General features: G+C 48.6%; 2 protein-coding genes and 1 long non-coding RNA gene across 14 annotated transcripts; 1 reads left to right on the top strand and 2 right to left on the bottom strand.

The window, feature by feature from the left end:
- On the bottom strand, positions 1–2,309 carry LOC129485953 (uncharacterized). Of its 2 annotated transcripts, none has more exons than XR_008658816.2 (3): positions 2,042–2,309; positions 1,777–1,907; positions 1–510 (listed from the first exon to the last, which is right to left on the bottom strand). It is a non-coding gene; the product is annotated as an uncharacterized lncRNA (long non-coding RNA). The 2 variants fall into 2 exon arrangements; XR_008658815.2 differs by having other exon boundaries at positions 1–515.
- Positions 2,306–17,885, top strand: ARL10 (ADP ribosylation factor like GTPase 10). Its single transcript, XM_055285063.2, has 4 exons — positions 2,306–2,747; positions 3,376–3,577; positions 5,735–5,910; positions 8,540–17,885. The coding sequence occupies exons 1-4, from the start codon at positions 2,565–2,567 to the stop codon at positions 8,711–8,713; spliced, it is 735 nt and encodes a 244-aa protein (XP_055141038.1). The 5' UTR covers positions 2,306–2,564; the 3' UTR covers positions 8,714–17,885.
- On the bottom strand, positions 6,530–26,537 carry NOP16 (NOP16 nucleolar protein). 11 transcript variants are annotated; one of them, XR_010121653.1, is made up of 9 exons: positions 26,369–26,510; positions 26,171–26,279; positions 24,330–24,399; positions 22,719–22,825; positions 21,487–21,869; positions 20,022–20,223; positions 9,864–9,948; positions 8,998–9,049; positions 6,530–6,704 (listed from the first exon to the last, which is right to left on the bottom strand). XR_010121653.1 is itself a non-coding variant. In XM_063642554.1 (5 exons), the coding sequence occupies exons 1-4, from the start codon at positions 26,473–26,475 to the stop codon at positions 21,497–21,499; spliced, it is 696 nt and encodes a 231-aa protein (XP_063498624.1). In that variant the 5' UTR covers positions 26,476–26,510; the 3' UTR covers positions 16,939–20,223; positions 21,487–21,496. The 11 variants fall into 11 exon arrangements, 5 of the variants coding, with proteins under 5 accessions (XP_063498624.1, XP_055141042.1, XP_055141039.1 ...); XR_010121652.1 differs by lacking the exon at positions 6,530–6,704 and adding an exon at positions 7,029–7,450; XR_010121649.1 differs by lacking the exons at positions 6,530–6,704; positions 8,998–9,049; positions 9,864–9,948 and adding an exon at positions 13,303–13,515.

Here is a 26,537-nt window from a genome sequence, read left to right on the forward strand (position 1 = left end):
ATTACAGACGTGTGCCACCATGCTCAGTTAATTTTTGTATTTTTAGTAGAGATGAGGTTTCACCATGTTGGCCAGACTGGTCTCAAACTCCTGGCTTCAAGCAATCCACCCAGCTCAGACTCCCAAAGTACTGGGATTACAGGCGCGAGCCACCATGCCCGGCCTTCTATTTCATTTTCTAAAGTTGTAGTAGCAACCTCTAAATTAATTTCACAACAAATAGTCTTGAACCAGTTTGAACCCCAGCACTGGAGTCATACTCCTGGGTTCTCTCCTCAACCCTCATTCATTGTCCCCCAGAGGCCTGCTTTATTTGGATGGAGATTTTAGAAGGCAGGAGGCGCATGGGCTCAAACTGGCTACTTCTGAGCTCTCCTCCCAGCCCTGCTCATCTGCAAAGAGAGTGGCTGAGGATGATCCCTGCTTCCTGGGGTGGGGCCTGGCTCTGTAGGGTCAGCAGGTGACATTTTTCTCTCCATTTGGCTGTCTCTTGCATCTTCTCAACTGGTTCTAAACTTGGAGAGAAGAAGTGTTATTTATTATTCTGTAAGGTCCCAATATTTAGCAATGTTAAATAGTTCCAACAGTTCCAGCAAGATAAGGCCTAAAGGTGTTCCCGATGGATTTTCCAACAAGGGATTTGTTGGAGACATAGTTGAAAACAGTTTCACTGGGTGCATGGGGCAAGGCATAGGAAGTGCATATTATTCAGAAGTGGGGCCGAAATGGACAAGAACAAGAGGTAATAACCAGAGAAGCCAGTTCTCTGAAGTGGGAGAAATCTGAGTATACGTGTGTGGGTTGCTAGAAAAGAGCAGGGGGTGGAGTGGGGGTAAGGAGTGAGAAGGGGTAGGGGGCAAATTGATTTATAAGTTAGTCCTTCCTGGTCTACAAAATGGCATGGAGTGGCTTACAATAAAACCACATTCTGAAACCAATGTCAATACGCACCCCAGAGGCAACCATTAACCGATGGGAAACTGGAGCTGGTGAGTAAACCTCCAACCTCTCTTCCTTCTGAGAGGCATTTAGTGCCCTTAGAGGTCCCAATGGGATTCAGCCCAGAAGGTCCACAGCAGAGTCCTTGATGCTGCACCCTGACATTGGCCTCCTTTCCTTCTTCCCTGTCCTACTCTCCTAATGTCCTTCTCCTGCCTCTAGACATCACTTCCCAAATAAGCTACATGCGCAGTCCTCCAAAAGCGTTAATATAGAAATACATTTTTTCTTTTTTTTTTCTTTTTTTTGGGACAGAATTTTGCTCTTGTCGCCCAAGCTGGAGTGTAACGGCAGATCTTGGCTCACTACAACCTCCACCTCCCAGGTTCAACGGATTCTCCTGCCTCAGCCGCCCTAGTAGCTGGGATTACAGGTGCCCGCCACCACGCCCGGCTAATTTTTGTAGTATTAGTAGAGACGGGATTTCACCATGTTGGCAAGGCTGGTCTCGAACTCCTGACCTCAGGTGATCCGCCTGCCTCGGCCTCCCAAAGTGCTGGGATTACAGGCATGAGCCACCACACCCGGCCAGAAATAAATTTTTCAAAAGAATCAATGCCGGAAGAAATAAGATGTAGCTAAAACATCACTATCTGGGAGGAGAGGAGCATATATATGTAGCCAAAGGGAAAGGGGGCCAAATCAGAAGGAATAGGGGCTGGGACCCAGAGCCAGGGGTACAGAGGAATCGGGAACTAAAAGGAGGTGAAGAGTTGAGACAATATAAAGGGGAAGAGGTAGCCCTGAGAGCCACAGGCGGTGTCTCGACCCACGTACCCTACAGCCAGCCGTACATGGCGTCACCCATCTGGAGAGCCAAAAGAACCTGACTGCTGTACTCAGGTCGTTTCTTCTGTTCTTCCTCCTCGTGCTACACACGTGGAAGCCTTCGCAGTCACTGGGGGTACCTAGGGCAAGGCAGTCAGCTCTAAACATTCTGAACTCCTGACACTGCTTAATTCAGCCTGACCAGGACCCCAGCAAAACCCCTGGGGTCCAGGAGGCAGCGAAAGAAGGCTAGAGGTGGCGGGGAGCCACGGACCTGGGTTCTATTCCTGCCTCTGCCACCCCATTGCCGTGTGATCTCGGGCGTCTTGCTTCAATTTCCTCCCCGAGGTCTTGAGGGATGACCGGGAGACAGATCGCTTGGGTTTGAAAGCAGGCTACACCAAAGCACTAGGATGCGGCGCTGGGCGGGTTACTTAACTCCTGGGCCTCGGTTTTCCCTTCTGCGTGGTATCATTGTAAGGGGTAACCGAGAAAAGCCGTGAGCTACCCCCTGGCGGATGCTAGCAAGCATCGCCGTCTCCCGTCCTTCAGGCACTCCCTCTCCTCCCCGCACCTGGCAGGGGGAGCGGAGGTCCCCGCGCGCCGGCCAGCGCCCCCCACCCACGCCGCCGGGTCCTGGTCGGCCTGCAGTGACAGCGGCGGTGCATTGTGGGGCTTGTAGTGCGGGACTGGGGCTGGGTGGGTGGGCGCGGCCGCAGCAGTCGCAGCGGGGCCATCTTCGGCGGGCGAGTGGGCTCGGCCTGTGCAGCCCGCACCTGCGTCCCTCGCCCGGCCCGATGGCGCCGCGGCCGCTGGGCCCCTTGGTGCTGGCGCTGGGCGGCGCCGCGGCGGTGCTGGGCTCGGTGCTCTTCATCCTCTGGAAGACCTACTTCGGCCGCGGCCGAGAGCGGCGCTGGGACCGGGGAGAGGCCTGGTGGGGCGCGGAGGCTGCTCGCCTCCCCGAGTGGGACGAGTGGGACGTGAGTGCCGGGCCGAGGCCCGCGGAAGGGCGGGCAGGCCGGGGCTGCAACTCCGCGCATGTGGCCAAGGGGTGTGACCACGGAACGGCCCTGCTAGTGCCGGGAGCTTGGGGGGTCGAGGGTTTGGCAGCCGCAGCGCAGAGGCCCCGCGCGGGTGGGCGGTCAGAGCCCAGGAACCGAGAAACGGGTGGGCGTGCTTGGGTGTGTGCGGCGCCGTAGCACTGCGCCGTTACTCCACGCCGTGGGGCTCGGGCGTTCCAGCGGGGGCCGGAGTTTGGAGGGCGCGGCTCCGGAGCATCCCGGGGCCCAGCCGGGTCGGTTCGCGCCCCTCCGGCGCCTGCGCAGTGCGCCGCGTCCCGGGGGATGTCGGGAGAAACCCCGTCCCTTCCCGCCTGCGGTCGGGACTCCGAGACCGGTGGAGAAAGCGGCGCGCGCGAGCGTAAGGAATTCGCCAAGGGTTTGGAATTCAGGACTCCAAAGGCAGCGTTCGTCCCACTCATCCAGACCATGCCTGCCTGTCCCAGGACGGGTGGAAGGCGAGCCTGGGCCCTCTGGTGCCTTCGGTCTTCCCTCGGGAAAGGTCAGCCGGGAGGCCGCCAGCCGCAGCCTTACCTTCGCTTCCCCGCAGCCCGAGGACGAGGAGGACGAGGAGCCGGCGCTGGAGGAGCTGGAACAGCGCGAGGTGCTGGTGCTGGGGCTGGATGGCGCAGGCAAGAGCACGTTCCTGCGCGTGCTGTCGGGGAAGCCACCGCTGGAAGGCCACATCCCCACCTGGGGCTTCAACTCCGTGCGTCTGCCCACCAAGGACTTTGAGGTGGACCTGCTAGAAAGTGAGCAGACACCCTACCCCATCTCCCCATCTCCTCTACTGGACCAGTCCTGGATTCTCTGCAGGGAAGGGGGCTTCCAAAATGCATGTCTGAGCAGCACATTCCCCTCTACGAATCCTTCCCACCGCTCTCTGGGGCACAGGATTCAGTCCACGCTCTGTGCTCTGACATTTAGGGCCCTTCGTGATCGGGCCTCTCCAGTTGCACCGCCTGCCCCATCACCCCTACCAAAGTCGATAGGCCTAACACAGAGATACTAACAGCTAAGGGTTCATATGCCAAGCACTTGACAGGCATTGCTTAAGAAAACTCCCCTAAACAATTACATAAAACTAGAATCGGTCACTACCGTCATTATCTCCAGAGGAAAATGAGTTCCAGCAGTAGTATCATGAATCCAAGGTCACCTACCTTTCTAGTCTTTTGTTTGTTTGTTTGTTTTTGAGATGGAGTCTCACTGCGACACCCAGGCTGGAGTGCAATGGCACTGTCTCGGCTCACTGCAACCTCTTCCTCCCGGGTTCAAGCGATTCTCCAGCCTCAGCCTCCCGAGCAGCTGGGATTACAGGTGCCCGCCACCACGCCCGACTAATTTTTGTATTTTTAGTAGAGACGGGGGTTTCACCATATTGGTCAGGCTAGTCTTGAACTCCTGACCTCAAGTGATCTGCCCACTTCGACCTCCCAAAGTGCTGGGATTACAGGCGTAAGCCATCGCATCGCACCTTTCTCGTCTTTTTTTTTTTTTTTTTTTTTTGGAGACAGGGTCTCTGTCGCCCAGGCTGGAGTGCAGTGGGCAGTGGCACACCCTCCTCCACTATTGCCTGTCTGACCCAAACTGGTGTCATCTTTCCTCTCAGCACCACAGCCTCCTCTTTGGTCTTCCTGCTTCCCCTTCTGTCCCTAGTGTCAGCTAGAGAAAACCCGTATCAGGTAATGTCACTCTGGCTTAAAGCCCTTGGGGGGCTCCCCACCCCATCACTATGGTCTTGGGCCCTATGTGGCCCGCCCCAGCCAGCCTCACAGCCATTTCTTTCTCCTTCTTGCAGTGCCTCAGCACCCCAGCCTTCTTTCTGTTTCCCAGACACTTCCAGCATGCTCTCCCCTCTGTCTGGAATGCTCTCCTCTGCCTCTTCCCGTGGCTGGCTCCTTCTCATCATCCCACTCAGCTCACATGCCACTTCCTTGATGAGACCTACCCAGACCACCCAATCCAGGGCCAACCCCTGTTCCACCTCAGCCACTTTCCCTTTTTTCTGTTTTCTTTCTTTCCTTTTTGAAATGCGTTGATGTCATTGCCATGTCCTTCCCAGTTAGGGAGGGAGCTCCTTGGTGCAGGGCCCCTGCTTGCCTTGCTCACCTCTGTATCCGCAGCACCCAGATCAGTGCTTGGCACCTAGCAAGCACTCAGTAAATACTTGTTGAGTGCCTGCTATGTGCCAGGCATTGTGCTGAGGGCTTTGTGGGGATCCAGAGGTAAGTGCCTCTGACTCTCACAGCTTAGAATCCTCAAGTGTCAGAAACATAGCCAGAAACACTAGGGTGCGGGGTGACCAATGGGACTGTGCAGAGGAGCAGAGAGGAACAGAAAGGTGACCCAGGCTGGGGGACTGTGTTGGCAACCATGTGTTGGTAGGATGAAGTATGACATTTCCAAGGGAAAAGAAGGAGATGGGGGAAACTGAATAGAGAATGGCTGTGTATAGGCAGGGCAGGGGGTCCTGAGTTTTCTAGACAATAGGACTCCTGGCTCCTATCACAGCCATCACTGACAGTTTTGAACCTGTAGGAGAAAGCTAGGAATTAGCAAGAGGCAAAGCAAGACAACCCCGGGGGAGAGAACTGAAGACTCCCATTTATTGAGCACCTATGTGTCAGTCCTGTGAAAGGTACATTGCACATGGTACCTGTGGGTTTTACTGCAACCTGTTAGGAAAGTTCAGTGAGGAGACTGGTGCTTAAAGCTAGGGACTTGCCCCAAGAGACCCACCTATCAGAGCTAGAGCTAAATCCAGTCTGAGTAGCTGCGGAAACTGCAGTCTTTTCCTTGCCCCTGGCTGGTGGAAGCTCACCAAGCTAGAAGTAGGGTGGGGTGGGGGCTGTGGGCAGTGAGCTAGGGCCCAGGAGGCTCTGAGCTGGCCCCTGGCCTCTCCTCAGTTGGTGGCAGCCAGAACCTGCGCTTCTACTGGAAGGAGTTTGTGAACGAGGTGGATGTGCTGGTGTTTGTGGTGGACTCGGCTGACCGACTGCGGCTGCCCTGGGCCCGACAGGAGCTGCACAAGCTGCTGGACAAGGACCCTGACCTGCCTGTCGTTGTGGTGGCCAACAAGCAGGTGAGGGCTGTGGGAGGGCAGCTCAGTCCAGGGGATGTCCACTTAGAGATGCTTGGGCAGGGGCACGGAGCACTGCCTGGGCCCATGGCCTAGAGAGGGTGGCTGAGATGCCGCCCCCACTTCTTCTACCTATGCCCTGTCCTGATCCCTGCCTCTGTTTTCCTTCCTCTTTGCCTGCCTATCATCTCGCACCCTGGAGAGATGAGAAAAATAATTATTAAGTGCCTCGTATATGCCAGGCATGGTGTTTTGTTTTTGTTTTTTTTGAGACAGAGTCTTGTTCTGTTGCCCACGCTGGAATGCAGTGGTGTGATCTCGGCTCGCTGCAACCTCCACCTCCCGGGTTCAAGCAATTCCTGTGCCTCAGCCTTCTGAGTAGCTGGGATTACAGGCATGTGCCACCACACCTGGCCAATTTTTGTATTTTTAGTAGAGGTGGAGTCTTGCCATGTTGGCCAGGCTGGTCTTGAACTCCTGACCTCAAGTGATCCGCCCGCCTCAGCTTCCCAAAGTGCTGGGATTATAGGCATGAGTCACTGTGTCTGGCCCCCAGGTGTGGTTTTGAATAACATTTCTTCTTATGTTGACCCTATAAAGTATGGGATGCTATTCCCGTTTTATAGATGAGAGAAGTTTTGTAATCTTTCCAAGGTTGTACATCTTGAGAGTAATAGAATTGGTCCAGGCGTGGTGGCTCAAACCTCTACCCCCAACACTTTGAGAGGCCGAGGAAGGTGGATCATTTGATTCCAGGAGTTCAAGATCAGCCTGGGCAACATGGCGAAACTCCGTCTCTACAAAAAAGATGCAAAAAATTAACTGGGTGTGGTGGTGCCTGCCTATAGTGCCAGCTACTTTGGGGGCTGAGGCAGAAAGATCACTTGAACCCGGGAGGTTGAGGCTGCAGTGAGCTGTGATCACACCACTGCACTCTAGCCTGGGTGACACAGCGAGACCCTATCTCAAAAAAAAAAAAAAAAAAAAAAAAAAAAAAAAAAAAATAGTGGAATTGGGACGTCTAATGCTAAAGCTGTACCTTTTCCACTCTGCTATGCCCTTGCAAATTCTGGCTCTAGATCAGAGAGCTGAAGCTGGTAACTAATGAGAGGTAGAACAGGTTAAATAACAGCTAACATTTATTGTGTGCTTACAGTGTGCCATACATGTGGTGAGCACCTGACAATCATGACCTCACTTCCGCCCTCCAAACACCCCGTGATAGGCCCTGCTGTTATACTCAATACCTGGAGTTGCAGCTGGCATGTGGCAAAGCCCAAACTTGAACTCAGATATTCTTCAAAGTTCCTCCTCTTAACCAGTGTGCTGTACCTCTCTTGGGTGCCAGAGAGTCGCCTTGGGCCCAGGAACCCTCAGTATCACAGACCTTGGGTCCCATTCTCAGTATCAGGTGAAACTGCCAGAGTACAGAGTCTGATCATATTTCCTGTGGCCTAAACTCAGGTGCGTCTGAGAGCTGTGGGGCCTGTTTCCAAGCTGACATGGAGAGAGGCTGTATGTCTTCCACCTCAGAATCCCCTACCTATTAGGAAACATTGACAATTATTTATAAATAGGGTGACTGTATGTCCTTTTCTGTCCAAGACAGTCCCCATTTACAACTCTTGTTCTGGCACTATTAATAGTGCCCGCTCTGAGCCTCAGACTACCCCAGTTTGGACCAGGAATCACATCATATCCTATTTATAAACTAATTTATAGCAGTTTTGAACCTGTAGGAGACAACATCAAAGGTCCCAGCAGTCTCTGAATTGCTCCAGGAAGAATCATTTAAATCTTGGGCCAGGGTTGAAATTACAATGTAGCATCACCAGTCAGGCTGTGTAGTGGTCCCTTGCCTTCCTCCAGCTAGTTTCTAGAGGTCTTGTCTGGAAGTGATCCTACTGTATCGTCTCTCCATGACTGAGTTTAGGGAACTTGGTTATCACACCAACCTGAGTTGGAACCTGGCTCTACCACTCATCACTGTTACCTTAGCTCAGTGACTTCACCTCCCCGAGCTCATTTTCTCATCAATTAAGTGTGGACTGTGAAAATTAAATAAGCTAAGTATATAAGGGCCTATCTACAATGCTTGACACATAGAAAGTGCTCTATTTCTGGCCGGGCGTGGTGGCTCATGCCTGTAATCCCAGCACTTTGGGAGGCTGAGGCAGGTGGATTACCTGAGGTCAGGAGTTCGAGACCAGCCTGGCCAGCATGGCGAAACCCTGTCTCTACTTAAAATACAAAAATTAGGCATGGTGGCTCACACCTGTAATCCCAGCTACTAGGGAGGCTGAAGTAGGAGAATCGCTTCAGGATTCCACCACAGGAGGTGGAGGTTGCAGTGAGCCAAGATCGTGCCACTGCACTCCAGCTTGGGTGACAGAGCAAACCTCCGTCTCAAAACAGTGGCTAATGATGCCATGAAAAGAGGTTGGTACAAAGGAGAGCCCAGGGTGAGGGAGAGAGCATTGAGTTTAGGCCAAGGGGTCCAGAGGCTACTTCTGGGAACTTGGGGCCTGATATTCCCGCGGATAGCCTAAGAACAGTGTATTTCATGAATGACAAGGGTGTGAGTGTGTTAGGAAATGCTGCCAGCTGTGTTCTGACTTCTCTTCTCACCCAGGACCTGAGCGAGGCCATGAGTATGGTGGAGCTGCAGCGGGAGCTGGGCCTACAGGCTATCGATAACCAGCGGGAGGTTTTCCTCTTGGCAGCCAGCATTGCCCCTGCAGGACCCAGCTTTGAAGAGCCTGGCACCGTGCACATCTGGAAACTGCTCTTGGAGCTTCTCTCCTAGGCTGGAGCTCTCCTGCTCACCACCTGCCTGTCAAGACCACAGTTGTACTGCAGCTGCTTCATTGCCAGACTGGGCCTGGGGCAAGAGCCACATGGCAGCATTTCCCTTTTCCCCTCCTTTGCCTTTCAAGAGCAGGACCTGGGCAAGGCCAAGAACCATGCAGAAGCCTTCCTGGTGAGGTGGCCGCGAAGCCGAAGCAGGGAGGCGGGTGAGACAGAGGGTGGGGAGGATAGTGTCTGGCTCATTCCAGGCTGGAATGTGGATCCAGCTTTCCCTTCTCTTACCTGTACAGTGAGATGCTCAGTGGGCTCAATCCTCCACTACAGGTCCTGGTGCCTGAGGAACCAGTGTAGGTGTCAGAAATACTCCTAGAGCCTCAAGATCTCCCAGTCTAGACTGTTCCCTCCTGGTGACGTCATGCCTTTCTCATGTGGGCAGCTTCTGAGTGGTGACACAGCAGCCTTTGTTCCCGTCCTGCATTGTCTAGCCCCAGCTCCACCTAAGTGACTTGTGGCCTTGTGCAATCTCTGCCTCTCTGACCCCAGGACCATTATTTTTAAAGGGAGGTGGTTTCCTAATTCGGAGATGCCTTTCCCAGCCATGGGAGTATGAAGTGCTAGGATGAACGTGGCCACCCTAGCAAGGAGCTTTCTGAAGACCTCCCTGCTTTTCCCTGAGCCCAGGCCTGGCCTGCCAGCCTCTCTTGACTACAGAATAACTGATATTCACCCACCAAACAGAAAAAGTGAAGGCTGGGTTTTTTCCCCTCTAATCTGGAGACAAGCTGCTGCTCTTGTACTAAGTGTGCCAATGCCCATGTTTACATAAGTCAGGGGAAGGAAGGAGCCTGTGTCCCTGGGACGACAGTCAACTGGAGCTAGGTGTTGACCTCAGAACTGCATTTTATTTATTAATTTATGAGCAGAACAGGCCAGAGTTCTAGGCTCTGTTTCTAGGTGCTGTTATCAAAACCCCAGATGATAGTGATAGAAAATTTGGAACTTAGGAAAATAGCTGGAATCATGAATGACAATGAGATAACGCACAGATGTCCCTGGAGACAAAGTTGTAGGTTCCTCCTCCCACCTGGCTTTGAGGCTGTCGTCGATATCCTAGTACTTTACATGGATGCACATGGACTGAAACTCACCACTTGGCCCAGGATGTTGAAAGGGTGCAAGTTCCTTCTGGGCAGATAAGAAATGACTGTGGGAGAGGATTTCCCTTATGTGAATCTAGGTAAAAAGATGGAAAAAAATTGTATTATGTGATCCTAAGGACAGGGATAGCAGACCAGCCAACGGGGCGGCCTTGGGTACATCACTCAGCCTTTCCGGGCCCAGTTTTTCCCCAGTGAAAGCCAAGTTGGACTGAATTTCTGGAGTTCTCGTCAGTGCACATTCCATAGTTCTCCAGTGCTTGGCGATCAGCCCAATTTAAGGACTGGCTCTGTACTGACATTTATTATTGGTGCAGGCAAAGAGGAGCCTGTTGTCTGTTAGGGACCACTACATCAACAACCACAAATGGATTTTTTTTTTAAGAGGAGCTGTGCACCTCAATTTGCTGTCTAGTTGAGAATAGAGATTGTGTGCCTTCATTTCATTTGACGTTTACCCAGCATGCCTCAGTTCCACACCGTGACCAGTGTAAGAAGAGGGACTACGATAAAAACAGTTCAACAGGCCGCAAGGAGGGCGGGAAATTCTGAAGTCCAGAAGCGAGTGTGATCTTTGGAATAGTGGCTGCTGTGCCCTTGGGCACCATTTAAAGAATCACTGTCCTTTAAAGTGCTGGTTCACTTTCTGCAGTAAGAAGTGATTTATGTGCTCTTATGTAAAATTTTAAGGAATGACTTGGGTTTTAGAGTAGGCTTTGAAACTTTGCTGGCAGCTTTTCATTTTGTCATTGGAAGGGTAAGAGACTTTTCTCCTTTGTTCTATGAACTCCTTGTTCTTCAGTGCTTGAAGGTGTTAACCAAAAAAAACCTTAGACAACTTTAACGAAGTTTAAAAAGTATGTTCTGTTTTGAGCAGAAAAAAGATTCATGAACTGGGTGGTACTTAGCACCAAAAGCAGTTCAGAATGCTCAGCCCCACAATGTGTGTAGGCTACATTTATAGCCAGAGAAACGAAAATAACTTAGATTGCCTGATTGGCTGCAGTCTGGCATTTGCCTTACCTGAACATGTTTTAGCAGCCTTCAGCCGATGATTGACTGAAGGTTTGGCTACTGTGATTGGCTAAAATTCGGCTACTTGTTAGAAGAACATACTTTTAGGTTAGGTTACGAGTTGTTTACACTTTAAGTTACAATTCACTGTGTACAGAGGCAGCTTTAGGCCAGACTTAATTCAGCTTCACAGTGTCCCCCATTTTGCTCAGCCCCTTAATTTTGAGAGATTGACCAAAATCCCAGGCACTGCCACTACCTTCTGTCACTATTTGACCTCATTATGGAACCTGCAGTTTACAGTGTTAAATCAGTTAGAGGATGCTTTATGTCTTCATGTTTCTGTTACTCTAACCGTAATGAGACCATTTGAGGTACAAAGGATGACTGCATCGGTGTATTTAAGACTACAACACATCAGTGGGGACCTTAGGATGGCTATCAGGAGTGTAATACCAAGGAACTGGAATGCATTCCTTAATATGAGTCTCCACAAACCAAACCGATCGGAATCAAACAACTCAAGTTCAGACGATAAAAACAGTTCAACAGCATGCAAGCTCTGTTGCTCACAGCCTGTTCAGGGTATAATGGCAATTAAGGACATAGTTCACTCTGAAGTACCTGAATTGTAAAGTGTTTGATTTTTTAGTTAGCTTTTGGTAACACAAGTCGTAGTGATTGGGATACCCACTAAAAGAAACATGAAGATTAGAAAACCTTGAACAGCTAAGCTTGCTGTCTACCATTCAGGATGCCCGCAAACCAACCACTAGCTGCTCCTGCAGACACATTATGTGTTCCTTTTCCCTGAGAAATACCCTTGATGTGTTTGGTGGCAGTATCTACAAAAGCGGCAGCCACCACCGCCTCTTTAAGCTCTCCATAGTAGTAGAATCGGGAAAGAGAGGCACAGCGTTCAGTTTTGTTCAGCACCATACACAAGCTCCTAGCTGGGCAAAGGAAATCTAAAGCTGCATGAAGTTCCATTACGTGTTTTTGTTGAACACAGATGGCCTCATCCATCCGTCCATCTGTGGCTTCTACCTGTGCGAATCTCTGTGCTACAAAATTTTTTTCAATTTAGCATTAACTTTAATTTCCATATAGCTGGCACCCCACTGCCGCCAAAAGTGAGTCCGCAGGAACCCCACTGGAACATTTGCTCAGTGGAAAGTAACTAATCATCTGTTTCAAGGTTGGTATTCATTTTAGTCTTTGACCTCTGATTATGGGGACTTTCAGGGAAAGCTGTTCGCAAGGCAAGCGTGAATCAGGTGAAACAGCAAGATCTGAAGTCAGGACAGAGTAAGCACATTATCCACAGACCTAATATGTACCCTCTGGAACTGTAAAGTGGGGGCCAACTGGTAGCATTTGAGCAGGGGTCACTTATGTTCCCCCATAAGTCTGCACAGCTCCTAAACAAGGTCCAGTGGGGAACTTGTTTTTATGTGGTCCCTTTATAGCATGCTGTAAGGGTGCATAACCACAGCCAGTGAGAAGGCACCCTACTGGATTTAACCCAGTGACATTATATAAGCAATCGCTTGGAGCCACATAGGTAGTCCCCAGGTCCTGAATATGTGGCTCCTGAAAGCACAGGTGCAGGCAGTATTCCTTGCATAGGCATTACCCGGACAGGTTTTCCATATTGGCACTTATTAGTTATTAATTGAAAAGGTCAGGGTGCCACTTCCAGCGAGTGTAGGGAAGCAAGCAGTAGTGGTGTTTAGAATATCAAGGTTAGCTGCCGGATGCGGTGGCTCACACCTGTAATCCCAGCACTTTGGGAGGCCGAGGTGGGCGGATCACGAGGTCAGGAGATCGAGACCATCCTGGCTAACACGGTGAAACCCCGTCTCTACTATAAAATACAAAAAATTAGCTGCGTGTGGTGGCACGCACTAATAGCCTGTAGTCCCAGCTATTAGGGAGGCTGAGGCATGAGAATCACTTAAACCTGGGAGGCGCAGGTTGCAGTGAGCCGAGATCACGTCACTGCACTCCAGCCTGGGAGACAGAGCGAGACTCTGTCTCAGAAAACAAAAACAAAAAGAAACGGTTAGCATTCCACTCTTCCTTTGGGGTTTCAGGGTGACTCATTGGGAAAATGGAGAGATACTGGCATTAATGGAATCGTTTCCTGATCTGAGCATTAAGTCACAAACCCAACAGTAACTCCAGTTTCTTGCTAGAGCATTAGCCTTTGCTAAAGCCAGCCCCAGATTATGGTCCCATGGATTTTCCCATAAAGAAAGGGAAAGGATTTGCGGGCAGAAAATAGGAAAGAGAGGCAGAAAGGTAAGATTTTTGTGATTGCAGTGAAGTCTTCATCCACATCTAGGGAAAGCTGTTCATGTCTAGGATGTGATCTGCTTCTGGGGAAAAGCGTCCCTGGTTAGCTTTACCTTAAAGTCTCCAACAGGTGTGTAGTTCCGGGAGTCTGGAGAGGTCCTTTTGAGTTGTGAGATGTGGACCCAAGGTTCGAAGCCCTGAAGTTTTAGCACAGTGTGGGTAATAGAAGAACTTGGTATCGTCTCTATGAGGTTTAAGGGCACTTTTTCTCTGATACCATCTCCAGAAGACCTAGTCTCAGGTTACAGATTGTGAAGGCTTTGATGGTCCTCTGTGGGTCACAGAAAGTTTATTTTATTTTGTCAAAATACAGTGTGACATAATGCATTAGAGCTTTGTAGTATTTAGTGGTATCAGCATTTAGGAGAGTAGGAACTACGTGAAGTTCTGTTAGGAGCACAGGCTTTCTAGTAACTATTTCATAGGGGTTAATCTGTGTCTGTCGTAGGAATGGATCTGATCTGCTGACCAAAGGCAATGGTTGACTTTCTTCTTCAGAGATCAGAAAAAAATGAAATTCAAAGCCAATGGTAGTACCTTTGGCCAAGATAATCCAATCAATTCAGTTAATTTTGCCAATTTGAGTTTTAAAATATAATTTGTCCTTTTGACCTTTCCAGAAGACTGAGGGTGAAAGGGACAATGGCAGTGCCACTGTGTTTCTAACACTTTATTTAGCTGCGTCAGAGTTTGTCCAATAAAATGAGTTCCTCTGTCACTGGAGATTTTTCCAGAGATGCCCCATAAAGGAAACACATGTTCTTATAACTCCTTAGCTACTGTCATAGCATCAGCTCTCCTACACAGGAAAGCTTCTATCCAACCAGAAAACATGCCACCTATTACAAGAACGTACTGATACTTAATTGAGGGTGGCAGTTGAATGAAGTCCATCTGTAAGTGTTCAAATGGTCCATCAGGTGTTGGTGGAAATACACCACTTGGAGTTTTTATTATCTTCCCCGGATTATGGGTTTGACAAACCAAATATTGGTTATAACCCATTTTAGCATTTTAGAGTAGTCACACTATCAATATTTTTTATAATTTGGATCATTTTGCTCATTTCATGAGGAATTGTGAGGTGCAGAGATTGTTTTTTTGTTTGTTTTGTTTTGAGGCAGGATCTCACTCTGTCACCCAGGCTGGAATGCAGTGGTGCAGTCATGGCTCACTACCACCTCCACCTCCAGGGATCAAGCAGTCCTCCCACCTCAGTCTCCTGAGTAGCTGGGACTACCGGTGTGCGCCACCATCCCCAGCTAATTTTTGTAATTTTTATAGAGAGGGTTTTACCCTCTTGTCCAGGCTGGTCTTGAACTCCTGGGCTCAAGCCATCTGTCCAGCTCAGCTTCCCAAAGTGCTGGGGTCATAGGGATGAGCCACCATGCCTGACCGAGTGCAAAGCTTTTAACAAGGGAAGTTTCAAGGGCTCAGGAACGACCAGGGGGCCATCTAGGCTCTCCATGAGTTCACGCTTAACATTATGTTTACTGTCAGATAACAATTTTGGTTTTCCACATCAGGTGCATAGCACTATTAGATGGGTCATCATAAAGGTCATCAATCTAGTGGCATTCATTCCAACTGCACATCCTAACTGTTTCAGCACTATCTGATTTAGCATGAAAATCTGCCAGGGCAGTCCCTTAATATTCAGGTTCAGCTTTCCATGTATGGGCTTCAATCTTATAAGAATTTGTTATTTATTTTTCACCTTTACTCAAGATACCTTGGAACTTATAGCAATTTGTGATGGCAACAGGATAGTAGCAAGTTCATCCACTTGAGTCTGTTTTTAATGGGGGCTCCACTAGAAGTGAGCAACCCTCTTTGTTTCCATAACATGCCAAAATTGTGGACTACAAAGGCATGTCTGCTATGTATATAGCATTTTCTGATTTCCCTTTAGCTATGTGACAAGCTCAAGTGAGAGCAAAAGCTCTGCAGTTTGAGCTGACTGAAATTGGGAAGAGTCTGCTTTTTATTAACTCATTTTGGGTTTAAATGACATATTTTGCCAAAGAATAATTTCAAATGGGGGCCGGGCGCTGTGGCTCATGCCGGGCATGGTGGTGGGCACCTGTAGTCCCAGCTTCTCGGGAGGCTGAGGCAGGAAAATGGCGTGAACCCGGGAGGCAGAGCTTGCAGTGAGCCGAGATCGCACCACTGCACTGCACTCCAGCCTGGGCAACAGAGCAAGACTCCATCTCAAAAAAAAAAAAAAAAAATTCAAATGATGTTGTTCTACTTGCTGAAAAATGCTGGATTTGACTGGAATTTAATAGACTTTCCACACATGTGGAACTTGCAAAAAAAAAAGTTCATTCCCTAAAACCAGGTCAGATGAACCCTTTACCAATCTGGTGGTTGCTGCCACTGCCTTTAAACAATTAGGATATGCCTTAGCTATGGGGTCTAATTGCAGGCCATGATATGTGATGGGCCTGTGCTTTCCCAACTATGTTCTTTTTTATGTATGTATGTATTTATGTATTTGTTTTTTGAGATGGGGTTTTGCTCTTCTTGCCCAAGCTGGAGTGCAGTGGTACAATCTCAGCTCGCTGCAATCTCCACTTCCCAGGTTCAAGTCATTCTCCTGCATAAGCCTCCTGAGTAGCTGGGATTACAGGTGCCCGCCACCACGCCCAGCTTATTTTTTGTATTTAGTAGAGATGGGGTTTCACCGTGTTCGTCAGGCTGGTCTCGAACTCCTGACCTCAGGTGATCCACCCGCCTCGGCCTCCCAAAGTGCTGGGTCAACTATGTTCTTGGGTAAGACCTCCTAATGCCTGATTGTTATGTTTATGAACAAACAAGGTGAAGGGTTCAGTATAATTTGGAAATCCTAGAGCAACCATATCTGTTACTTTCCATCCTGGTTTATATTTCTTAATTAGACTGCGAAGTTCTGAATGAAGTCTTTTTTAAATAGAGCAGTTAATGCCATTTCTGTCTCTGCAGGTTTCACAAGTAGTGTTTCTAAATGAGCTCTATAATCTGAAACTGGTTCATCTTTCTTTTGCCCACAAGATTATGTGATTGACCAATCAATTTTTTGTGGAAAAGCCTTAGGGATTGAATTTAAAAGATTTTTGGCAATTCTTCTAGTTCCTTTTGGCCCTCCTCTTGGGGTTTTGGAGTGGTCTTTAATATCCTCAGGCTGTTTCCATTCTGCTCCTGCTGTCAGTTTTCAAGCTTCACCAGTATCGTGTGAATAAATTGGTAAAGATTAGAGAGTCCTGGATCATAAGCTCCTATGAGGATTCTCAATTTTCCAGTACATTTTTGAGTATTTTCTCTTGGATTAGTTAAGTCTTTATGATGGATCTAAGCTCAGCTTTAGACCATGGAGTAAAAGTGGTTACAGCAGGCAGGCTGGTTGACTAGAGAGTTTCACTTTGTAAGGCATTTATCTAACTTCCCCTTTTTCATTAGCCTCAAGGAGAAAAGGTAACTGAGCAAAAGGGTTACTATACTCAGAGCATCAAGGCAAAGAAGAGAAAGAGAAGGAGCAGTCGGGGTCCATGTGCTGCATGAGCCTTTCATTTGTGTTTTGTAAAGAATCTTTTAGGCAATTTTAGATTTGTGGAATCTTTTAGATGCCTCTGCGAAGGGGCGGGTTGCCCCTCCACACCTGTGGGTGTTTCTCGTTAGGTGGAACGAGACTTGGAAAAGAAAAAGGCACAAAGTATAGAGAAAGAAATAAGGGGGCCCAGGGGACCAGCGTTCAGCATATGGAGGATCCCGCCGGCCTCTGAGTTCCCTTTAGTATTTATTGATCATTCTTGGGTGTTTCTCAGAGAGGGGGATGTGTCAGGGTCATAGGATAATAGTGGAGAGAAGGTCAGCAGATAAACGTGAACAAAGGTCTCTGCATCATAGACAAGGTAAAGAATTAAGTGCTGTGCTTCAGATATGCATACACATAAACATCTCAATGCCTTACAGAGCAGTATTGCTGCCCGCATGTCCCACCTCCAGCCCTAAGGCAGTTTTCCCCTATCTCAGTAGATGGAACATACAATCGAGACATTCCATCACTCAGGGACGGGCAGGAGGCAGATGCCTTCCTCTTGTCTCAACTGCAAAGAGGCCTTCCTTCCTCTTATACTAATCCTCCTCAGCAAAGACCCTTTACAGGTGTCGGGCTGGCGGACGGTCAGGTCTTTCCCTTCCCACGAGGCCATATTTCAGACTATCACATGGGGAGAAACCTTGGACAATACCTGGCTTTCCTAGGCGGAGGTCCCTGCAGCCTTCCACAGTTTTTGTGTCCCTGGATACTTGAGATTAGGGAGTGGTGATGACTCTTCAAGCATCTGTTTAACAAAGCACATCCTGCACAGCCCTTAATCCATTTAACCCTGAGTCGACACAGCACATGTTTCAGAGAGCACGGGGTTGGGGGTAAGGTTATAGATTAACAGCATCTCAAGGCAGAAGAATTTCTTAGTACAGAACAAAATGGAGTCTCCTATGTCTACTTCTTTCTACACAGACACAGTAACAATCTGATCTGTCTTTCTTTTCCCCACGCCTCTGCATACTGATTTAAAATGCATCCCATTGTTTTTGTGGAGTTTTTGATCCTTTCTTTTCTAATGTGTCCCACAAATAAACAATTTTATTTAAAGTTTCCTCATTGTGGCCATTTTAATTCTAAGTTGTTCCTAGTAAGGTTAGCCTGTTTTTCTAAAAACAAGTTCTGGGTCCATTTTTTTTTTTTTTTTTTTTGAGACAGAGTCTTACTCTGTCACCGCCCAGGCTGGAGTGCAGCGGCGTGATCTCGGCTCACTGCAACCTCCGCCTCCCAGGTTCAAGCAATTCTCATGCCTCAGCCTCCTGAGTAGCTGCGATCACAGGTGTGCACCACCACGCCCAGCTAATTTTTGTGTTTTTAGTAGGGAGGGTTTCACCACATTGGCCAAGCAGGTGAGGTGATCCACCCACCTCAGCCTCCCAAAGTGTTGGGATTACAGGTGTGACCATGCCCGGACTTGTTTTGTTTTTTGAGATAGAGTGTTGCTTTGTCACCCAGGCTGGAGTGCAGTGGCGTGATCTCGGCTTACTGCAACCTCTGCCTCCCGGGCACAAGAGATTTTGCCACCTCAGCCTCCTGAGTAGCTGGGACTACAGGCATACACCACCACACTTACGTATTTTTTGTAGAGATGGGGTTTTGCCATGTTGCCCAGGCTGGTCTCAAACTTGTGAGCTCAAGAGATCTTCCTGCCTCAGCCTCCCAAAGTGCTGGGATTACGGGCATCAGCCACCACACCCAGCCCCATAATTCTTATATATAAAATTAGATGGAGTCCCAGAAGGTGGAGTCCCAGACTCCTTGGATTGAAACAAGCCCATTATCAAAAGGATAACCTACCCAATGCCTGTAACTGGATCCATCCAGTTTATTATGGGATTCAGTCCAATCCAGGACCCAGTCCAGTAAAAATTGCTCAGATAAACTTGGAGAGCTCAAAACACAAATTTATGGAGCTCAGAATCCTAGGAAGAACTCACTATGACCTCCAGTTGCTGTGAGGGATCAGTGGGCACAATGGGCCCTGGCAGATACCTTTTTGCGTGGTCACTCAGTGCTCCTGGAGGTCGCTGAAGTTCTACTTTGGATCCTACTTCTGACACCAATTTGTTAAAAGAAAAATTTTATAGACAAGTTAACTTTAACAGTTTAATTGAGCAGAAAAGGGTTCATGAATCAGGTAGCGCTCAGGACCAAAAGCTATGGTTCAGAATGTGTGTAGGCTATATTTATAAGCAAAGAAATGGAATTGACATACAGAGATAGCCTGATTGGCCGCAGTCTGGCATTTGCCTTCTTTGGACATGTTTTGGCAGCCTTCAGCCTGGTTGGCTGAGATTTGGCTACTTGTTACGAGAGTAGACTCTTAGATTACATTGCAGGGTGTTTACACATTGTTAGGTTATAATTCACTATGTACAGAGGCAGCTTTAGGCCAAACTTAATTTAACAAAGGTCACCTTTGGAACCAGCATTAATTGTTGAGGGGGTCCCTTTTTACCTAATGAAGATCTGTCTGTGTCTAATGAATATCTTGTACAATTCTTTAAAAATTAAAAATCCCACAATTCCCAGTTGTGGGAGGTAAACTTGAAGAATAAAGTTTCATTATGTCTACTTGAGCTGCTTTTATCAAGACCACTCTCAAAACCTCAGGTCCCAGCAGCACACTGAGGGCACTGAAGGTCCAGTGTCACCACTCTGATACTGGTAGAGAATGTAGGTGTCCTAGAGCCTGTGGGTTGGTGGTCAGCAGCTGCGCTCCTCTGGTGGGGCTGCTGGCCCGTCCTCCAGGCACAGTGCCACAGTGCTCATCTGCTTTGGTTTCCACCACACGTAAACTGGGCAAAGTGGGTGAACAGGCCTTAAGAACCTCACCTAACTGGCTCTGTGGTGCCCTTACCCAGCTGCTCCTGAATATGACTTTTGTGACTCAGGAGCCACAATCACCTGCTCTTGGGAACCAGTCCAGTTACCTGGAGCTGCTCATCTCAGAATGATCTAGCCTGGGTGATACTGTGTTCCCCGCACTGCCTAAACCCAACAGCTGCCAACCTAGCTGAGCTTGGGAACAGAGTTAAATGTTTGGGCGGCTCTCATGTTCCAACAGAGATGGCTGGAGGGAAGGCTGTGGACCTGAGGGAGTGGGTGGCAGCGAGCATGCAGAGCGTCCACTCACATAGAAGGGAAGTCTTCACTACACTTACCTGTTGAACCTGTGTCTGGTCACTCACCTGGCACTGGGGGCTTTTGTTCTTAAGTAACTCAGATGAAGCGGTGGCTTCTGATTTTCCATTCTCTGACCTATTACCATCCCTCTGAAGAGAGGCCACCAGAGATGGCTTCCTGGGATGGGCTGAGGAGGGAGGATCACTTCAGCCTGGGAGGTTGAGGCTGCTTCTGCAGTGGGCCATGATCATGTCATTGCACTCCAGCCTGGGATACAAGAGCAAGGCCTTGTCTCAAAAAACCTACAAGACACACATGGCCTAGGGATGGGGATAGTGGTAGGGAAGGCTTCCTAAAGTTCTTTCCTCAACTGCATAAAGATACATGTTAAGGGGCCACCCCAGCCAAAGGCCTGAATTTGGAATCCTGTGGAGGACATAAGATGGGGCCAAAGAGGCCTTCAGGAGCTCCGCTGCAGACTAAGCACTGCTGTATGCTTCCGAGGGCCGGTCATTGCTGGAGTCTACGGCTGGCTCCAGTAAGGGGGCTTCTGGGACACTCCCAGCCTGCCTTGATGGTATGGGACTGATGGGCTGCCTTCAGGGTCCTTAAAGGGGAATACAGCAAGCAGAAAGCCTAGGCTTAGTTGTTGGACAGACTTCAAACCCCACCTTGACACCTTGTAGCCTATTTCCTTACCTGTAACATGAGGATAAAACCATGCACCATACAAGATTTCACATGAAATATCTATGGAAAAAACCAAGCCCTCCTTTTCGAGAACGAGTGACAAGAGACAGCTGATAGGAGATTCTGAGAAATCCTGGGAATGAGGTTTTTGTATGACTAATAGTTGGGGATCAAGTATGAGGACATAAGAAAATGCCCAGGGCCCACTCCATACCCTGTGCTTGTGATCCTGCTACATGGTGGACATCACCTCATGCCACCGAATCAGGCAAGCCTGGCCCCAAAGGATGGCCATGCCATGTGTAGCCCACTGCTTGGCACACAATAGAGTGGGATTCAGCGGTCCACCAGTCCCAGAAGCCAGGTTGGGGGCCTCGGATTCACTTCAGACCGAGGCCAACATAAGCAATCCAAAGAAAAGCAGAGAAGGCAGGTCACTCAGAGGGCAGGCCGGAGTTGAGCTCCTTACCCTCTGCCAGTCAAGCCACAGCTGGCCTCAGGCTAGGGCCCCACCAGCCCCCAGCCTAGTGGGGGGACTAGCATGGGCAAGGCAGGCCCCTTCCAAGCAGCCCAGCATTCCCGGCGAGCTTCTGTAGAGGTGAGAGGAACTGCTGTGCGGGAAGCGGGCAGAGAGCCATCGGGGTGAGGCCAGAGGCCGTGCCCAGAAGAGCAAGTGAATGTAGCACTTGCTGGCAGGCGGGATGGCCTCTCAGCCCCGGTAGAGGTGGTTTTCGCTGGGGCAGCCCCAGGGTTTGACTGAGAGCAGAAAAATACAAAATCATCAGAGAAGTAAAATATCTTTGTTTTATTATGTACACACTATTTAAATAAACTACCTACCCTGAAAACATTAGGTTCTGGCTTTTCCGTGAACCCCCGGACGAATATAAATTGGAGCCTCTGAGAACAGTTCCTTCCCCAGAGCGGGGAGTGTGCATGCGTGTGTGTGTAGCCTTCTGATTCCATGGGACCTGGCCAGCCCCTCTGGAGCCACACAGCACCTCCTTGCCTTACACCCTGGCTCCAGCTTCACTGGTCCGGGGGAGACCTCAGCCTGGGGCAGCTGTGATGTAAACCAGTCACTCAACCTCCATCTTACTCTTCCGCAAAGAATCGAGGAAGTCTTGCCACTCCGCTGGGTAAAAGCGTTTATAAACATTGATCTTACTCCGAATCTGTTTTGGGGTATCTTGATAGTAATTCTTCTCATCACGGGCCATGGCCTAAGAAAGGAGAAGGGCTACTTTAAGGAGGGCTAGACAGGCAAAGGCTCAAATCTTAGCTCATCCTGAATTAGGCAAGCCACTTGCTATCTAGCCCTGAGGTCCAGAATCCTGACCTCAAAGGCTGTGGTGCACCAGGCACAGTGGCTCACGCCTGTAATCCCAACATTCTGGGAGGCTGAGGTGGGAGGATCTCTTGAGCCCGGGAGTTCCAGGCCACCCTGGGCAACATAGTGAGACCCCCGTCTGTCCAAAAACAATAAATTAACCATCCTATGGTCCCAGCTACTTGGGAGGCTGAGGCAGGAGGACTGTTTCAGCCCGGGAGGTTGAGGCTGCGGTGAGCCATGATCACACCACTGCACTCCACCCTGGGTGACAGAGTGAGATTCTGTCTCAAAAAAAGACTAGGAAGGCCTGAGAGTCCAGTGGGCCAGGGAGGAGCTGGGGCCAGCTGAGGAGCTCATGACCCATCATAGCCAGGTAATCCCACTTGGGCCCAGGGGTCCAGTGTAGCCGGATCTTTCAACTGTTAAAGGAAGCCAAAAATAGACTTCCAGCCTGGGTGACAGAGCAAGACTCTTGTCTCGAAAACAAAAACAAACCAAAAAACACCACGCAAGCAAAACATTTATCTGTGAGTGAGACTGGAACCCAGGCCACTCAGTCTACCCTTGCCATAAGCGTGCGTTCAGGTTAGATCCCTGTCAATGGGATCCATTTCCTAGAGTCTCTTTTTCCTCCCTTTCTTTGCACTCGGTTTCAGGAAACAGGTGCTGTGCAAGCAGATCAAGCCTCGAATGGTCCAGGGTGCCTCCCCAGCCAGCCCACGTGGCCTGAGCCGCTCACCTTATAGTCCTCCCCGTGGTTCTCCACCATGTAGCGTACATAGTCAATGAGGTCCCGAGACAGAGTATTTCCTTTCTTTTCTGGAAGGCTGGCTTCTGCCTCCAGGTCTGGAGTGATGAGAGAAGCGGGGAGACAGCGAATGAGGCTTTGCTTTCTGTGCTCTTTGAGCTGTCCAATCACCCCTTCACACACTCGCAAGCCACAGGACCCACCACACCAACCACCTGGGGGTCTTTGCCTCCCCATTCCCAAATCCATTGTTGGAACCTCCTTCAGCCCCTTGGATCCCAGACTCTGTCTCCTGTGACCCACTCAACATGGCAACTTTTGGAAAGGGAAGTCACTTCTCTCCAGGCCTCAGGTGGATTTACAAGGAAGGTACCAAACTAATAACCTCTACTTAGTGGCAGGTCTCAGGACAGAGATGAAGGCACATACCTGCCCACAGGACAGGGCTCCCTTCCAGCTATAAGCCTCTCAGAGAAGCTCTTGATGTATCATTGCAACACATGAAATGGGACAGTCTAAATACATGAGATCTAGAGCTGCTGGGTCTGGGGCCTGAGGCTGGGCCCCAGCACCTTACTAGTGCTCCATGGGAGAGAAAAAGCCAGGACGTGGAGCCAACTAATAGCTTCACTTTTAAAATAGGCAGGCAAATCCTACTCCAGTTCACATCTAGAAAGAGACAGAAAGAGCTACCTCAGAGAAATGAAGTAGTCAAATCATATCCAGGGGTTAGGTCCTCATATTTTATATAGTCAAAATTATCTTTGACATGGTTGCCAGGGGTTGGAGGTAGGGGAAGATGGGGAGTTGTTTAATGGGTATAGTTTCAGTTTTGCAAAATGAAAAGGTTTTAGGGACTTGTTGCACAACAAAGTGAATATACTTTACTGAACAGTACACTTAAAAATGGTTAGGATGGTAACTTTTATGTATTTTTTAACGACAATTTAAAATTTTTAAAAATGTTTCTCTTTGACTACAGTAAGTGCACATGGCTTGGTACATACAATCCTGTGCAGTAATTCTTATGAGAACCACTGAGATAAAGACAGGAACTCAAGGAATTCTGTAACAAATGTCTGGCCATTCAAATCCTTTATCTTTAGGGGAGCTGCTTAAACTCCTGACAGGTAAGAGGAAGTATGAATGAAGAATTCTAGAGTATTCCCACTTTCCTGTAGGGTTTACTCTCCTCTGTTTTAGCATACACTCTCTATAGCCTTAATATATGTAAAATCGATTTTGTCATTGGAAACATTTATTGAGATGGTAGAATCCCTAAAAATCAGTTCATCCTTAAATTTATGAGAAGCCATACACATGCCTGAGATTTACTGGTTTCTCTTCTATTCTGCCAGGCACCTGGCTACATCCTCCCTAAACATCTCTGACCTTAGTTCACACAGTAAGGTCAGGGTTTAGTCAGTACAATGAAAAATGAGCCAGCCAGGACACAGTCCTAACTCTGTGAACTTTGAACCATCTCACTTCTCCCCTCCGAAACTTGGTTTCTCCATCTGCAAAATGAGGACATCTTAGGGCCCTTCCCAGCTTCCCACAGTGCAGGACAGTGACCTAAAGGAATATATGGACCACACCCACCATTCAGCACATAGGGCTTCCGTACAAGCTCTTTAGGCCTCTCCTCTATGTCCACCTCCATGGCCTTCACCTGCAGAGAACAGAGCCCTTGAGACCAGAAGGATCTTTAATGAGGGAAAGTTATAGACTCCTGCTTATCCCAACAAAACTACTAACCCGTAAGAATCCCTGCCCAAGGTTAGGTAGAAGTAGGTAACAATGAGAACTAATGCCCTGGAGGCTTTTTTTCTATCTCTTTTTTTTTTTTCTTTTTCTTTTTGAGACAGAGTCTCATTCTGTTGCCCAGGTTCGAATGCAGTGGCGCAATCTTGGTTGACTGCAACCTTCCCCCGGGTTCAAGTGATCTGCCTCAGCCTCCCAAGTAGCTGGGATTACAATCGTGCGTCACCATGCCCAGCTAAATTTTGTGTTTTTAGTAGAGATGGGGTTTTGCCATGTTGGCCAGGCCGGTCTCAAACTCCTGGCCTCAAGTAATCCGTCTGTGCCTTTTACCCCCAACATAATCCTGGTGACAAGCACTTTGTGTTTTTTATTCCCTATTAAATAGAATTTACTAGATTCCCTATTAAATAGAATTTACTAGATTCCCTATTAAATAGAATTTACTAGATTCCCTATTAAATAGAATTTACTAGATTCCCTATTAAATAGAATTTACTAGATTCCCTATTAAATAGAATTTACTAGATTCCCTATTAAATAGAATTTACTAGATTCCCTATTAAATAGAATTTAATAGATTCTCTATTAAATAGAATAGATTCTCTATTAAATAGAATAGATTCTCTATTAAATAGAATAGAATAGATTCTCTATTAAATAGAATAGAATAGATTCCCTATTAAATAGAATAGATTCTCTATTAAATAGAATAGAATAGATTCTCTATTAAATAGAATAGATTCTCTATTAAATAGAATAGATTCTCTATTAAATATAATTTAGTAGATTCTCTATTAAATAGAATTTAGTAGATTCTCTATTAAATAGAATTTAGTAGATTCTCTATTAAATCCCCAGGGTGCTTAGGATGTGACATGTTCTCAATAAGTAGCTAACCTAATGAATGGGCTTCCCGAATGAATTTGTCCCATTGCCTTAGGCAAGTTTCTTTTTAATTCTTTCATGCCAGAGGAAAATGGCACTACCATTTCTTGAATAAATGTGAGGCTACAGCCACACAGTTAGATAGTCCCTAAGGCAAGAAGTGTTATACCCATTTTATAGATAGGCAGAGAAAGATGAATTGCTTGCTTTTCTTTTGGGAACCTGGATTCTTTTAATAGTTGTTGAAGCCTCCAGGGAGCCAGGCGGATCACTTGAGGCCCAGCCTGGCCAACACAGCGAAACCCTGTCTCTACTAAAACCACAAAAAATCAGCCGGGTGTGGTGGCGCACGCTTATAATCCCAGCTACTTGGGACGCTGAGGTGGGATATCGCTTGAACCCGGGAAGGAGACTGCAGTCAGGGAAGCCTAGGGAAGCCTCAGGCCAAGGATGATTGAATAACAAAGAAAAGGTGAAAGTAAAGATCTCCAACTCTTAGGGAGTACTAATTAGGAAAGTTAAGGGTAGAAAAAGATAAGGAAAATAGATGCTAATGGGTTAATTTCAGAGAAAAAAGACTGAGTAGAGGGGGTATGGGGAATGTGTGCTGGGGAGGGAGTGTGACGAAGGTCGTAAAGGGACCCTTGATCACCGTCAGTTGAGCGTTCTGACTGTGGGGAGGTCGAAAACTCGGAAGGGCCTGAGGGAAGGAATGGGCAGTACCACGTTCTGAAACCTAGGTCAGTATGGCGGGGGAAGAGTAAAGAGGACAACCGACCCTGCCACGTCAGTACCTTTCTCTTACGGAGGGGCACCGCCCTGTTGGGGTCCACAGCCAACCCCATCTCGGCGAGGTTCTGCCGCACCGATTTAGCGTGGTCCCAGGCATGTCGGATGTGGGAGCTACCGGCAAAAAGAGACATCGAAGATCCGTCATCTCGCGGGCCGTCCCGGCCGAGGCCCACCGCCACCTGGAACCCCAGCCCCCTCACCATTCGATCCGCGGCGCTGCCTTCCGTCGAGCATTCCGGTTCAGACGCTTGCGGTTGACACTGTAACCAAACTTCTGTCTCCGGGTTTTGCCCTTGGCCTTGGGCATCGCGCTGACCACCGCACCAGCAGCTCACACACGCCGCCTCTCCCTCTCAGACCTCGTGTAAC

Source organism: Symphalangus syndactylus, chromosome 7, assembly GCF_028878055.3.
Source record: "Symphalangus syndactylus isolate Jambi chromosome 7, NHGRI_mSymSyn1-v2.1_pri, whole genome shotgun sequence".
Lineage (NCBI taxonomy): Eukaryota > Metazoa > Chordata > Mammalia > Primates > Hylobatidae > Symphalangus > Symphalangus syndactylus.

Bases quoted from the DNA above. Each gene is read 5' to 3' on its own strand.
- NOP16 (XM_063642554.1), bottom strand. From the start codon at position 26,475: ATGCCCAAGGCCAAGGGCAAAACCCGGAGACAGAAGTTTGGTTACAGT. The intron at 22,826-26,170 runs GTACTGACGTGG...TCATCACTCCAG, and splicing joins TGCCCCTCCGTAAGAGAAAG to ACCTGGAGGCAGAAGCCAGC. The intron at 21,870-22,718 runs GTGAGCGGCTCA...CTCCTTTCTTAG, and splicing joins ACCACGGGGAGGACTATAAG to GCCATGGCCCGTGATGAGAA.
- ARL10 (XM_055285063.2), top strand. From the start codon at position 2,565: ATGGCGCCGCGGCCGCTGGGCCCCTTGGTGCTGGCGCTGGGCGGCGCC. The intron at 2,748-3,375 runs GTGAGTGCCGGG...GCTTCCCCGCAG, and splicing joins CCGAGTGGGACGAGTGGGAC to CCCGAGGACGAGGAGGACGA. The intron at 3,578-5,734 runs GTGAGCAGACAC...GCCTCTCCTCAG, and splicing joins TGAGGTGGACCTGCTAGAAA to TTGGTGGCAGCCAGAACCTG.